Source organism: Colletotrichum scovillei (assembly GCF_011075155.1).
Source record: "Colletotrichum scovillei strain TJNH1 chromosome Unknown Contig00011, whole genome shotgun sequence".
NCBI lineage: Eukaryota > Fungi > Ascomycota > Sordariomycetes > Glomerellales > Glomerellaceae > Colletotrichum > Colletotrichum scovillei.
In genome coordinates this window covers 1,272,485-1,286,975 of record NW_023336269.1, presented here as the reverse complement: position 1 = coordinate 1,286,975, position 14,491 = coordinate 1,272,485, and the positions used below count along the sequence as shown (strand labels likewise).

General features: G+C 52.5%; 2 protein-coding genes across 2 annotated transcripts; one reads left to right on the top strand and one right to left on the bottom strand.

Annotated features, from left to right (window-relative positions):
* The first annotated feature begins 1,288 nt into the window (after positions 1 to 1,288).
* On the top strand, positions 1,289 to 7,337 carry HER10_EVM0011170 (uncharacterized protein). Its single transcript, XM_035480608.1, has 3 exons — positions 1,289 to 4,607; positions 4,666 to 6,093; positions 6,175 to 7,337. The coding sequence occupies exons 1-3, from the start codon at positions 4,499 to 4,501 to the stop codon at positions 7,122 to 7,124; spliced, it is 2,487 nt and encodes an 828-aa protein (XP_035327286.1). The 5' UTR covers positions 1,289 to 4,498; the 3' UTR covers positions 7,125 to 7,337.
* A 332-nt stretch (positions 7,338 to 7,669) lies between these two features.
* On the bottom strand, positions 7,670 to 10,071 carry HER10_EVM0008127 (fungal specific transcription factor domain-containing protein; the record flags this gene model as incomplete). The annotated part of the gene is made up of 2 exons (XM_035477660.1): positions 9,798 to 10,071; positions 7,670 to 9,743 (listed from the first exon to the last, which is right to left on the bottom strand). Exons 1-2 carry the CDS (start codon positions 10,055 to 10,057, stop codon positions 7,670 to 7,672), a joined length of 2,334 nt encoding a protein of 777 aa, XP_035327037.1. The 5' UTR covers positions 10,058 to 10,071.
* Between the last annotated feature and the right edge of the window lie 4,420 nt (positions 10,072 to 14,491).

Here is a 14,491-nt window from a genome sequence, read left to right as displayed (position 1 = left end):
GCCCAATCACCGTAACCGTTACATGATCTGCTTACCTTGCTTAGGCCTACCTGAAATGTCAATCTTGAGTACTTACTTAGTCAATCGAAGTACGCTCTTTGCGATCGGCAACCGGAACCTACGAGCTGTCATAAGACCCCTCGTGTTCGAGCTAATCACGGATAGAAGACCCCCTTTGAGTCTTGACACTACGACTTGGTTTACTCGTGGAAGCCATCTTGATAAGACTCCGGGGAAAGCCTCAAACCAGTGACTAGTGGTAGTTAATGGTGTGTAGACCTGTACCCAATGATAACTTCAAGACTGCCTTCCCCTGAGGGACTTGGAGGTAGTCTTTGAAGAATTGGGTATAGTGCGTGTGATGACACCGGCAGCGAGAGATGAGGCGGCGCCACGACACTTGTCTACAGCAGTTGTATTATCATTAGCAACTCCGGCTCCCACCGTATTCGTTGTGCCATATATCGGGGATTCGAAGAGTTCATCCAGTTTCTTGGGGTTGCAAGCTCGTACTATAGTATCTGCAACAGCAGTGATCGAACAACGTGTGTTTCATCCGGAAGCTTGTTTCCCTCGATTCTCCGCGCAAGGCTTCTGTGATTGCGAGGCTCCCCAAGCCCCAAAAGGTCGGACGGACCGCGGGAACACCACCACCACCTCAGCACCAGCACCATCCACAGTTTGACATGCCCGCTCGGACCTCGGGCGCTGCAGTGTTCAACGTTCGGACGTCGAATAAGCAGCACGGTGCACCGTCCGAGCGGCGCCGGGGGCCGACGTGCTTGAATCTGGGAGAGTTGCGCCGGACTGCGGGTATCCCGCCCACAAAAGGAATGGGCATACCAGACGGCGTGACGGCGTTCTAGTAGTGTCTTTGGCCTTGCCTCTTCCTGGACCCTTCATTTGTGAACGCGAGGGGTGGTGGAAGATCCTTTCCCCTGAACGGGCTACCCCGCCTGTGTTTGGGTGCGGCCGTAAGTCTGGAAATCAGACCATGATTGAGGTTGGTATGGAAAAGCAAGCTGAACGGGTTCCAGTATAACGCTTCTGGAACCACTCTGCTGCATGACGGCAACCCCTCGGATTTTTGGATGCGTTTTTGAAGCTATCGCTCACTTGAAAGCGCAAGTCGGAGTTGAAAGGCGTATGATGGTAATACCGGGAGCAAATTGGGAGAGTTAGGATAAAACGATCCATAGAAACCACTGTGTTCCACGTGGTGGCCGATCGCCGCTAGAAGGCTAGCCGGATCGTGCGGTATGAAACGCTGAGAGCTTGCCCGTATATAGCAAACAATCCACCACTCTGCGGATACGAGCTAGATGCCTCCCCCTGAATAGAGGCGCTTGCCGTACGCTGGTGAGCAACTTTGGTAAATTAACGCGTTATGGTGCCCAGCTCGCCCTGTCATTGTAAGAAAAGCGCAATTGGGACGCTCACGCACCCACCTAGAGAGAGAGAGAAACCAGAAAAGAAGTATGGATTGGGTTCTGTCCGTTTGTGAAGCCAAGCAGCAGATTGCGGCATTGCTGCCGGTAATCGCCGTTTCCTACTGCGGTGTCCGTCGCCATGATGCACCCGGCCGCAACATTGAGAGTGGCTGTTTTCTGTCACATTCTCTGATGCAGCTGAAAAGTTGACGTGTCGATGCTTTAACGTGATGATGCTCACACAATCTCGTTTCCGGTTGATTCGTGGAAATGGTCCTTTGCAGAAGGGAGAAGCAAAGATTAGCGACGGAAAAGAAATATCGGCAGCTGCGAGGCGTCCAGAACATCTACAAAGTACCTAATCCAGTACATGTGACTAAGCTGACTATATGGCAGGTGTGACGCGGTACCTGACTTCCCGGACTCAGACTCAGACTCGGCCTCAAGAGTGACGGTTTACGACTCACGAGTACCTTGAGGTTCGCCAACTCTTTCCTGTAACACGGCGGGATTTCCATCAACATCAATTGATCAATTAATCACCAACATCGAAGAAATAGTTTACGTCCCCGACATCCGTCACACGAAGCAATGCCTCGAAATTATACCATTTTTCCGCCACCACCCAGAATAGAGTCGTTCTGGGCAACTTCGTTCGCAGTCCATTCAGCTGGAACTAGCAAAGCTCACACCGCACACCGCACACCGTACTGAGGTGGCAGACCCTGCAATCATTGAGCACCACCGCAGCTAGCGCCGGAGACTCGATGCTTTTCCAGCATTGTGGCGACCTGAGCAACCATACGCATGACATCTCGTTGACTCGGCCGTACTCCCTTGCCTTGCCTTATGCTTATCGACTTGTTGGGCTTGCCATCTTGGAGCAATTTGACGCGGCACACACGCCAGCCTCCAAGATTGATAATTGACTTTCGATGCGTCATTTCAGTTCCATCGAATCGCGGCCAACACATCCGAGAAACAACACCAGGGGCGAATCCCTGAGTGATCTGCTTCCGCCCGCTTCCAATCAGCAGGGGGCGCAGAAAAGATGTCTCGCACACGCACATCTACATCAGGGGCCGGGTACCCTCAACCATGATCAATCCAGGGCCAGGCACAGGCACGCTCATTGAAAGTATGCAAGCAAGATGGACACAATGCAAGATGCAGGCGGACTACGCTTCAAAACAGATGAGCGGAGAAACGTGTCGTCAACATGGTTCGATACGCGCCGTTTGGCGGGACGACGCCTGCTTTGATGCCACTGCCGGTCGACGACTAATGCCTCACGAATACCAAGAACAAACACCCATCCGTCTGCGCCGTTAACCGCGACCACTTGGTTCGGTAGGTATTCCAAACGTCGAGCCCACCTTGACAAAGTCCAGTTTTTCCAAGACCAACGGAGCAAAGCCATACGCTACCGACTGGCGTTGTCCAACAGGAATTCTTTGACTTTGTTCCTGGGACACACTAAGATGGCTAGTCCTGAGACCAGTCAGCTGGTGCTGCCAATAAAAGCAGCTGGCAAATGGGCTTCTTTCCAACCCTCGTCGATTGCTTTTTCTCCGAGGTGGCACCAATTACGACGTCTGACCCCTGAACCCAGTGCCATGTTTTCTTCTTTCTCGGATCGGCAGAGTACCCAGCATCGTGGAGGCGCATCGTCGTCCTTTGGAACAGATCCATGCTTGTTTGCGCTTGCAACAGCTATCAAGATCTGGAATCTCCCCCAATGCTCTAGGATAGCATTCAACCTCGAAACCCAGGCACAACTCAACTTCGATTACCTTGGCACTGGCAGCCGAGACCAATCAGGCTGTTTTGATAGATGGATTGCCTTGGGCTTTCGGTTTGGCGATCGTGGTGCGCCAGCCAAAGTTCACCGAGAAGCGTGGGAACGAGAGGCCTCATCCACTTGCACTCGAGTCGGACAGCAACACCAACGGCCGGAGGTCCTGACATACTACAGAGAACTAGACCATGAAACAGGCTTGTAAGCCGTTTCGTGCTCTTCACACCTTTGTTGTCACTTTCGCACGGGCCGCGGTCCATCCCATTCCCTCCCATCCGACCATCTATCCGTCTGCTTACCTGTTTTCGAAACCTTGATGCGCCATTTCGTCCGAGCAACGAGTCTTGTCACCACCACACCACACCAACAAGCCTGTTCTAAGCTTCTTTGCCACTCCTGCGCCATTCCTCAAGGCGCTCAGAAGCCTGTTTGCATCCCAAGACAAACAGATGATTCGGACATGTGGAAATCAGCATCTGATTGAAGCTTGCCCTGCTCCGCCCAAGAGTAGGCAACCTGGAACTCTGGTTATCTCGCGACGCTTTCCAAAGTATAGTCTTTCTCGCCACACGTTGTGTATTGAGGACAGACTTCGTCTTCTACGATGTGCAGAAGGTAGCCACCCGTTCATGTGACGAATGATGGGTGGGCAGCGATCTGGCCCTTGAACATTCCTGCTCTTCAGAAGGAAAAAATCTCAATGTCTCGATACTTGGCCTTTGACGGAAACCATGGCTCTTCCACGGGTGTGTGCTCCATCACACCATGCAACTCGGAGCAGCCACGCTCGGGGACATGGGTATCGCATCGTTTGACTGCACGAAGCCTTCGACCTGGGCCCAAAACACGGTCTAGCGTAGACTATTTTCTGCTCATTCGCTCCGCTCCGTCATGTATATGCACGCACTTCAGCCTTAGCACCCTTACACGACTCGTCGTGTCGCATTGTCCCTCCTTTCCTTTTTCTTTAGTCCGCCTAGGTTCTAGGATCTGACGCTATCCAGCCCACCCGCTCGGCTTTTAGACTCCTCTCTCCCCCTTCTACCGGTACCCTCTTCCTTCTTATCGTCGTCGTCTGTTCCATTGTCTTTTCACATCGCAATCGTATATGCGGTGAGGCCTCGGTCTCTCGGTGCTCAACTATCTTCCACTCTTTGAATTTCGCCTTCAACATCGCTTTCGAGGGGAAGCAACCTTGAGTCTGCTGTCAGTTCACAGCCCACCTAATTGTCTCGTGTAGTCGCCATATGGAGGGCAAAAGGCTGCGACAATGGGCTTCTTGAAATTCTTCTCGTCCAAAAGGTCATCTGACAAGTCATCAAACGGCATCAAGGCGCAAGCATATGATGCTACGACAGCATCTCTTCCCCCGCTTCTAGGTAGGATTGATCCAATACTCAGCCCAGCTTCGTAGTCTAAACTTACACAAATCCCTAGGTACCTACCCGGTTGCCGGCAATGGGCCAACCAATGTCTTCGAGGACCTTCAACGGTCTCACCATAAGATGAGCGAAACCAATTTGTCTCTTGCAGCGGGTTCCGAAGCTTCTGCCCCGGCACCGCCCGTCTTGCGATTCCGTGATTCCAGCATCGAGCGCCCGAATTCTGCGCCGGGCAGCGCTGTACCTCCCAGCTTTTCACCGTCTCCGTCCGGCCGTTGGGGGAGAGACTCATCGAGGGGTCCGCCTTTGTCGTTTAGGAAACCACGAATCGGGTCACTTTCATCGACGACGTCTGGTCTATCGGGACTATCTCCCGCTCCACAACGAAGCGGCAACTCTACAGCAATACCGTTCGAGGGAGATCCGTTTCGCCCACCAACTGCTCCCTTCACCCATAACCGCCACCTTTCCATGCAAAGTACAAGCACAGCTGCAGTCAGAGGCTTCATTGATCTGCTGGATGCACAATCCGAGATCAAGCCTTCGGGGTTTCAGAGTCGAGTGAAGGCTTCGGGCGCTCGGGATTACGGAGAAGATGTTGCTGACCGCAACATTGGCGAGAATGGAGTAGACCTTGAATCCGACAAAGTCCAAGCATTTTACGCAACAAACGGTGGTAGTCCGCGAGATCGACACAACGGCGCGTTTGCGGCTCCATCAAGAGCCCAATTTGGAGACAAAGAACAAACGTTTAAGCCCCCCCGACGCCACGATTCACTGGACATCGAGGCCCGCACGAAGTCTCTGACATCGGCGAGCCTCGGCCAGGTCCCATTCCGAACTAATATGTTCAATCCTGAACGCTCCCTCAGCCACGAGCCAATCATGGAGTCTGTTTCGGAGACGATTCGTGGCCGTCGAAGGCAATCGCTAGGTGCTTACATACCGACGACGCCATCGAATGCAACAAACGGTAGAACGCTGAGTCTAAGAAAATCGACAGCGGATGCTTCTGGATCCCCAAATGGTCGACAGCACAAGAGGCGATCTACTCTCGGAGGCGAAGCTCCCCTGAACGAATTGGGCATCTTTACATCTGGGAGAGGGCATCTTGATCCATCGATGTCACCAAAGACGACCCAAAAGCCAACGTACTTGGTCAAGCACAACTACTCGTTACCGGTCCAGCAACGACCAAAGACCTCGTCAGGTCTTGTCCACACTGAATCATACCAGGCGGTGAGGCCGCCATCCCGCGGAGGGTCAGTAGCCAGTCCCACATTCTCCTCCCCAACCCAGAAGTCACCATCCAAACGGCACACCCTCTCCGCGATAGGCGGTGCGGCAGCATCTACCCGTCCTACCGAGTGGCCGCGGAATGCGAAGCTCGATGGGGAGCCCGGCACAAGAGGATGGGTCGGCCGAGTTGAGGTTGAGAGCTTTGTTGATTATGCGGATGTGTCCTCACCGGCGCCTTCACCTCGTTAGTTTTTACCGTCGATTCTCTACTGTCTTCTATGATTTTTTCCCGGAAGATCTTCTGCTAACATGACTTGCTGGACAGATGTGATGAGAAGTGGCCACTCGTGGCGTGAAGCCCAGGATGATTCTTGCTCACGATCCAAGAGTAACGGAGCACCATTCGGAAAGAGCAAGCTGGACGAGATCTACGAACATGTGCCAATGCGTACGAGTAGCCTTCGGCACTGGTCGATTTCGTCGGCGACCCCCACGATGTCGAGCACCAGCTCCTTTCAACGACCTCATTCCCGACACACGACAACGACGACGGTAGATCTGGCTACCATGTCGTCCTTCCTCAATGACAGCTGCAGCTCCTTACACAGCGGTACAGGCGACCATGCATCGTTCTGCACAGCACTGGAGAGTGCCTTGCCCTCTCCAATTACGCCGGCAAAGCCCGGAGATGCGTTCAACATTGACGACTATTTGTCGTCAGACGACGACATCGACGCCGACTCGTTCATCACCACGCGGAAACGTGGTTCAGCACATAGCGGCGACCACGAAGAAGGGCTCCTCTTCAGCGACGAAGGGTATGGCGAAGGCGGTCTTCAGTTGCCGGGTCTCTTTGACAGCCTATCCAATATCCCGGACCCAGAGACCACGTCGCCGGAGCGGTTTGGCCATACATATTCCCTCGGTAACCCCGGTGGTCGTTTACATCGAAAGTTCTCTTTAGACCCCAGGATTGAAGCGCCAATTTCTACTTTTGAAGAGGGCGATGGTGACGCCGAGGACGAGGGCGATGACCTGTTCGATATCCCCATGCGATCGGACCTGGCTCTCGGGCGCCGGGGCACGCGGAGGATCTCGGCACTGGGAACCATGTACCAGAGTATTGAGGAGGAGAAGGACGAGAAGGTCGACGTCCGGGCCGCCGTCCGGCTTCGAAAGGAAGACAAGGCGCGGCAGCGGGCGTTGGCTAGATTCAGCAGAGTGCAACATAGGAGGGTTTCCCAGTTCGAGGAGAAGCAGGGCGGTAGTGAGTGAGCGCGTTGACTGTGTCGTTTCCAGCGAGTGAGAAAGTAGTAAGGCGCAAGAGCGATTTGTCCGTGTTATCGAGGAGTTTTAGGGGGCTATACCCAGGGATATCTTATCAGGGATCTCGGAAGGAGACGGGAACGAAGAGTAAGGGTCGGGACATGGAGCTCGCCGGGCGCATATTTTGGGTGATGTCACGAATCACGTCTGCTTTGTTGGCCGTTTGATAGAATAATATGATACCATGTCTAATTCGTGCGACACTTTGTTCGATTCTTTGTCTATTATTTGATTTGTTTTATTTTACGCTTTACAAATATCTCTGTACATGAAATCTCTTTCATGCTTTGTCCATACTAAGAAATATCTTCTTACCGCTTGAATACAACGTCTATATATGCGAGCAAGTACTTCAAAGCCTAGATCTGAGATGATATACCAACCCTCCGCCTTTTTCCTAAACCTGGCAAATCTTGGACGGTATTCCGGGGCCCAAAATTCTCTCCAAAGGACTTGTACGCCAATGCGTCACTCCCAACCGCTTCTACAGCAATTCACGTGAAAACAAACATGTTGTTGTTATGCATCCCGTCAACGCCGCCGCTGCCATCACTACCACCGCCGCCCAGGAATGCACTCCAGTCCATCTCCACCAGCTGCTCATCGCACCACATGGACATGTCTATACTGTTTTCCGTCGAGGGCGTACGAATGGCGGAGCCGGCACCAGAACCTTCGAGGTCGGTGGTAACGGCCTCGTATAGGGCGCCGACGATATCGGGGGTGCGATCCGAGTCGCGCATCCAGGAACGCATATCGTGGAAGAGCTCGAGGGCTTTTGTGAGGCTTGCGCACCAAGAGGGTAGGAAGATGTTGTGCTCGGGGGAGTTGATCGTCGCTGCTGTTGGCATCTGTAGTATTCCCAGATGTGATGCTTGCGAGGGGACTGTGGATGGCGGCGGTGGGTATTGTGATTGTTCCTGCTGCTGCTGCTTACGGGCCGAGTTGCGCACATGTGCGTCAATGGCGATGGAGAGGATTGGAACCATGCATGCTTGGAAAAGGTACCATGCCGAGTTCCAGACGTGGATGCGGTTGGGTGTCCAGTAAAGTGTAATGGCATCGATGGCCTCCATGGCGACGGAGCGGCAGGTTTCAACGAGGGCTAGCTCGTCGTGGGTAGGCCCAGGGACAGTCGAGACGGCGTTGGCGCTGCGTCTGAGGGAATGATCGTGGGCAAGGTAGAGTAAGAAGCTTCGCGTAAGGATGAGGCGGACGTTGAGGTAGCGATTCCGCATGAACTCGCGGGCTTCCGTCAAACGAGGTGGAGAATTTGCTGGGTTCTTGAGGAAGTCGGGAAGAGAGTCGTGCCACTCTACCAGCTCGCGGTCGAAAGCCATGGCCTCGCGGGCCGATAAGCGCGCGGGTTGCGCAAAACGATGCTGAATCCTGTCACAGATGTGGCAGAACAGACAGCTTGCTCGTAATGATGCTGCTACGTGGTCGTCGGGAAACAATGGCGTGGGTAAAAGCGTGTCCATGGTACTGCTATCCCATCGGCCACACGTAGGGCGCCCAAGGGTCATGCTCGCCCACGTATCGAGGCAGAAAAGACTCCACCAGGTTCTTCTACGCGTCTCGGCGCGTGAGATGTAATTGCTGTGCTCCGTGACGTTCTCGGCACGACTGCGTGCGGGTTCTCGATGCAATCCTAGGGCTATTGCGACGCGGTGAGCTGCGCCGAGAACAGCATACGCCATGTTGGGCGAGTTTCGGTAGTGCAAGTAGTAGCCTCCGAGAAGACAGAGAGCTTGTAGACTCTCCATGTTGCCAGAGCCCAAGGAATCGAGATCGAGGTAAGCGCGTGCCTGCTTATAGTACTGAACGTGGAGGGAGTCACTGCCGGAGGCGATGGAGCCCAGAGTGTAGACCATGTTGAGTAGGGCCAGCCAAGAGCCATCAAGACGGGTTCCTGACGCAAGATTGCGTCTAAAGTCATCTTCATTGAGAATCGGTGTTACTGGGTGGATGTGATCAAAGTAAAAGTCGATACAGCGCTGTTCCCGCAGAGGGTTCATGCCCGCGCCGGGGCTGACAAGAGACAGTGATGGAAGCAGCTGAGACTGATAATGGACATCGTTCCACGCCTTTGCCCTCTGAGCCGTGTGCTCTTTGGCCGCAGGACAGAGACGAAATATCACCCTGAGAACGGCACTCATGGATGTGACACCGAGATAGGAGCGGCGATGCTGGTCTGTTGCTAGACTGATGGCGTTAATGTCGTCGCTGGAGCCAAGGGTCGCCGGCTGCTGGGCTGGCTCATCCCATCGTCTTTCGTTTGCAGCATCTCCATTTTCAGAATTCTGCGCCGAATCATCGTGGCCGTCATCATCGTCATCCTCATCGGCTGCCGAGACACCAGCTGTTGAAGGGTCGGCTTGCGGAACCGAGGAGCGCAAAACAAAGAGAGATTCCCGCGGCAACAAAGCGAGCAACTCTGCTCGACTCTTGCCTACTAAATCGTTCACATCAACATCAGGGAAAAGTTTCTGCAGCACGCTAGACTGGGCGCGGAGCTGCTCTGAGGTCTTTTCGAGAGTACTAGGGTAATCGTCAGCCTTGATGATCCTGCAGGAACGAAAGCATCGGGGGATCTAATGATGGGCAAGGGTTACTGCATACCTCCTGCTCACAGCATGTCGTCTGCTACGCTGCCTGTACTCGCATGAATCTGCAACCTTGTAGTACTGACAACTCGCACAAGGATGTCCACCATCGCACTTGACCTTGCGTCTGGTGCATTCCTGACATGAACGGTTGACCTTGCGTGAAGTTGTCGATGAGCTCACGGCCGAACCCTCGGGGCTGCGGCGGCTGTCAAAGGAGTGGAACATGGTCGCCCGACCCGTGGCTGTTGTGCTGGTGGTGGTTGTAGTCGGCATTTACACGGCCCTCGGCACGGCGGAAGACCCAATTGAGCGGGAGACATTGGGGGGAAGGGATATGCGGAGAGCCGGGGATTTGGAGGAGCGGGCCTGGAATAGAAATATGTGGGTTGAAGAAGAGGACGGGAAGGGTGACGTTGAACTGCCCGTGAGGAGGAGTTTGAGGATGAGGAGGACGGGAGGAGGAAGAGAAGGGGCCGAGGAGGAGGTTGTCAAAGGGAATGGCGCGGGGAAAGTGCGAGGAGCGCCTGTGATGAACATGGGGAAGGAGCAACCCGAGTGTGGGGTTAGGTTGGCAGTTGCCAGTTGGAGTTCTGCACTAAGACTCGGTACAAACTACTTAGACCAAGTACTTGGACTAAGTACCTTTAGTACGAACAGGGGTGGCACTGGTGGTTCTATTTGGGAAGGAGTCAAGACCACTTTTTCACCCGACCCGGCGGCACCTTTAGGCCTTGAACCTTGGGCCCCTTCCCTTGGCCTAGACCAGATCGCCCATTTTTGACACTTCCAGACCGGTTCCCTTGCTTCATCCACACTCAAACTGAGTCTCAAAAGAACCTGGAAATTTGGTTGCCTGACCAACTCCCTAGTGAAGGATGGATCTAACTGTGAAGTTACAATTTTACCCTCTTCACAAAGCCACAATGAGGTCGTGTTCAAACTTGTCGCCTTCCCGTTCTGATAAGTCTGGGTTGCCAAAACGTTAAACGTCAAACGTCAACTGGTAATGCCTTGAGCACGTTCTCCAGGCACCAAGCATTTGACATTGGCTTGGCTACATCTAATGTCTACGATGCCGACTAAGAGATTGGCCAAAGAGTTGTTCCACTTTCCAGCTCGGCCCGATGATCTCCAGCACGTCAAAGCGAACCCAGAGTAACCTAAGCCCGCCCCAGATCTCTCGTCAACTGCCCACTACCCCAAGCCCCTGATTGAAACACTGGGGACCTTAGTTATCGTGGTATGGTTCTTCCTAGGCAACAAACATTCTAACTTTTGCTTATACGATCTCTCTCCGTAGTTACACCGTCAACTGCCGCCACAATGTCCCCTTTTAGTTTCAGCCCCATGGTCACTTCACTGCCTTACCTACCTTGGGTAGGGCTAGACACCTTCCATCACGACATGCCCATGACCTTTTGCGATCCATGGTCCGTGGTATCCGTACTAGCGCAACGTTACAAGAACTACGGGTTCCCCGATGCGTACATCCGCTGTGAATTCATTACCTGCCTGATTCATTGAACATCTGAGAAAGAATTCATCGAGAAGGATGCCGACTAGAGCCCGACTGAGAATCCCTGCATGGCATCCAATCTCCGGGGAAGGGCTGACAGTGAATTCCTCAAACTCAACTTTTCGAGACCTATGCCCATTCTATTACCATTTCCATAACAGTGAATACAGGTCTTCTCGGACAGTTCTAAACTTACAATAAGCCAGTCTCATATATGTGTCTATGAGATAGAAACCCACGTGCCTCGCGTGGTATATTGTGTCGACGATTTCCGGGTAGGGTCCGCGAGCAACCGGATCGACCCATTTCTAATTTCTTTCCAAAAGGCCCGAGATGTGAGCCTGGCTCTCGTGCCGAAGGGATGCATGCTTGACCGACCCCTTGCGAGTTGCGACCTTGTCTGCTTTCATCGCCGGCAATCCAGCCTCGGCCCACACCCATACAGCAATGGGTACATGACGTCGAGCAAGTAGCGAGAAGCTACCCAAAAGATCCAAGGCGGAGACCGAAGGAACGCCCGCATTGTTTCAATTACTCCTCCCTGCCTTATCCGTACAAAAGTTGAGGCGCTCGAGGCAGATTAATTAGCGGCAGGACCCGCCGCCATCAAGAAGCACATCATGAACTATTCTAGGGGGGACGGACTGCCGGTCATAGATCGAATGAAATGTGCAATGAGAAACCGGATTACTCCTTTTGAATGCGAAGTAGAATGCGGTGTACGAAAGAGAAGACCCTAAGGTCCAGTTGTTAGTTTGTTAGCTTGGTACTAGCCATGTGGCTTGATCTGTGCCCTGTACACGGACACACCGAGCAGATGGACAATCAAGAGCACGTACGGGAGGATTCGTGTGGATCACATACCACCATGTCTTGCACCATGTCTTGATCCCTGAAGACGATGCCGCATGCGCCCTGGTAGCCTCAGTGCTCACTGCTTAGCAGGTTCATTATCAACCCCTCACTAAGGAAATCCAAGCGATCCTATGTAAATAGGGGCAGCTAAGAGAAACTCTCATCCTTATCGGCCGATCCATTGCGAAACACACTTGAATGAACAGCCCCTAATGAATGATGACTAAATTTATAGCTAAGTGATGCCTTGCCCACCGAGTAATGTAAGTGTTTCTAGGCAAAATAACTAGCTGTTGCTCTCGGCTCCGTCGGATTGTAACTCGGGGGCCGAGGTAGGCGTCGTAGTCTCTTGCTACCTAAGGTAACTTACCATAGCGGAGACGGTGATGCCGAGAACCATGTGCTGAAAGATTGCCATCGAGAGGCCAGAGTTGGATTGTTCCATCACATGTGCGCCTGCTTGCTTGACTCTTTGATACCTGAGAGCTACGCCTCACCTTAATTCTGGTGCCTAGCCTACAGCATGTGGATTTGTCGTGCGATGCCGAGAGCTGTGAACTAGATGGCATTCTCTCGACAAGTTCGACTCAATCACACCCTAGTGTCTCAATTGGATGATCATCGAGTGTCCATTATTTACCCCAAACCAGGCTCTCGAGTCGGGTCTTCGGACAGCGGGTAAAATGGTGATCATCTTGTTCGACCGCGGCCAAGATTCGAAATGGATCAACAGAAGTGACGCCAACGAGAGAAGGGAACGGGGTGGTATGCTTGCCAGGATCATTTTTCATAGGGAGCAGATTTGGCCCCAACTGCTGATTTTTGATGACCATTCCAGGTTTCAGCAACACGTCATTACTTGAAGCACCTTACTTTTCCTTGAGAAGGATTGGAGGTATGAGAGAAGATTCCTCAGACAAGCTCGCATGATCAACCTGCACATCAAACTCCTTGATTTGCCCAGGGGCTGATGTTGGCTTACCTCTTTGTGATAATTCGATCATGTAAGGCGTATGAATCGCTCATGAACAATACGGAATGTCCGGTTGTCAACGTACGGAGCGACACCTGGTTCTGGCGTTCGAGTGCTATTCAATCTCTGGCTGACCTGATTCTACTAAGCTGGGTGATACAAGCGAAGTAAAACGCAATTCTGGAGTAATCCGGAAGTCTTTTGAATGTCTTTGAGATATATGCTGCTAAGTTTCTGAGAACGGTGTCGTGGAGAGCCGTACGGCCGAATGGTCAGCGCTCAGGGGTTGCTGGAGGCCGTTGATACTTTCTCAGGGGTGGGTCTTATTGCTATATATTTCTGAAAAGCATGTTTCTGCCGGGACAGAAAGCCTGCTGACGCTTGGGTAGTGAATTAAATCCGGTCTCAGGGGGTCATCGTCACAAAGGGGGAGGCTGCATGTCTCTGGATGGGAGCCCGGGCCTGGGTCTGGTGGTCCATTTCCCATGGACGCTTGCATCGCCGCAAGCTCCGAACCATTGATCACAGTATCGGAACACTTGTTTGCAAATCTACGACTTCTCATTGTGATCAAGATCAAACATTGGGATGTAAGAGACAAATTAAACTTGGGAGATCTGTCTTGCTTCAAGGTGATTGCTCTTTCATCGTGAGTGAATGGCTTCTATGTACAATCCTCCACAATTCAAGTAGCTTCCGCCTAAGGTCTCTCAAGTTCTCAACCCCGAGACTAAATGCACGAACCTCGGCTAGTAAACCGGATTAGTACCTTAAGTTCGATTGTATAGAAAGAGCATCCAAAGGCTCATCGGCATACTTAAGTATCGATGCCGAATAGGTGGCGTATATCGGAACTTCCTACCGGGCGTTTTGAGGCCGTTCGATACCGCCCAGATCGCCGGACTTTGACGCTAAAATTGGGCCACGTCCACGACTGACGCATGCTCCTTGAGGACAACGCTAAGTGCCAATGATCTAAATAGGGTAATTATGGACCTAGTGAAGCGGCACTTGGATGCCGAACGCTAGATGCGCCGAAGAATAGTAAACCAAAACACTGGCCACCTTCACTAGAGTTTAGATGGCTAGCAAAGTGTCAGAGGCCTTGATGGGTGATTAGGAGATCTGTGGGATTCGATCAATGGTCTGCCAACACTCTTCGAATCGTAAAGGATCATTAGCAATTGAATAACTGAGATAAGGCCCATCCTTTGCCAGTCACACATATTGGTCAAAGTAAATGAAAGACAAGAAGTGACAACCCACCTTGAGCTTCCGACTTCGTCAATGTGGACAGTTAATATGGGCCTTGACTTCCATTTCCTTGCGTACCAAATGCCGAATAAGGCAATGGCGAGCTTCG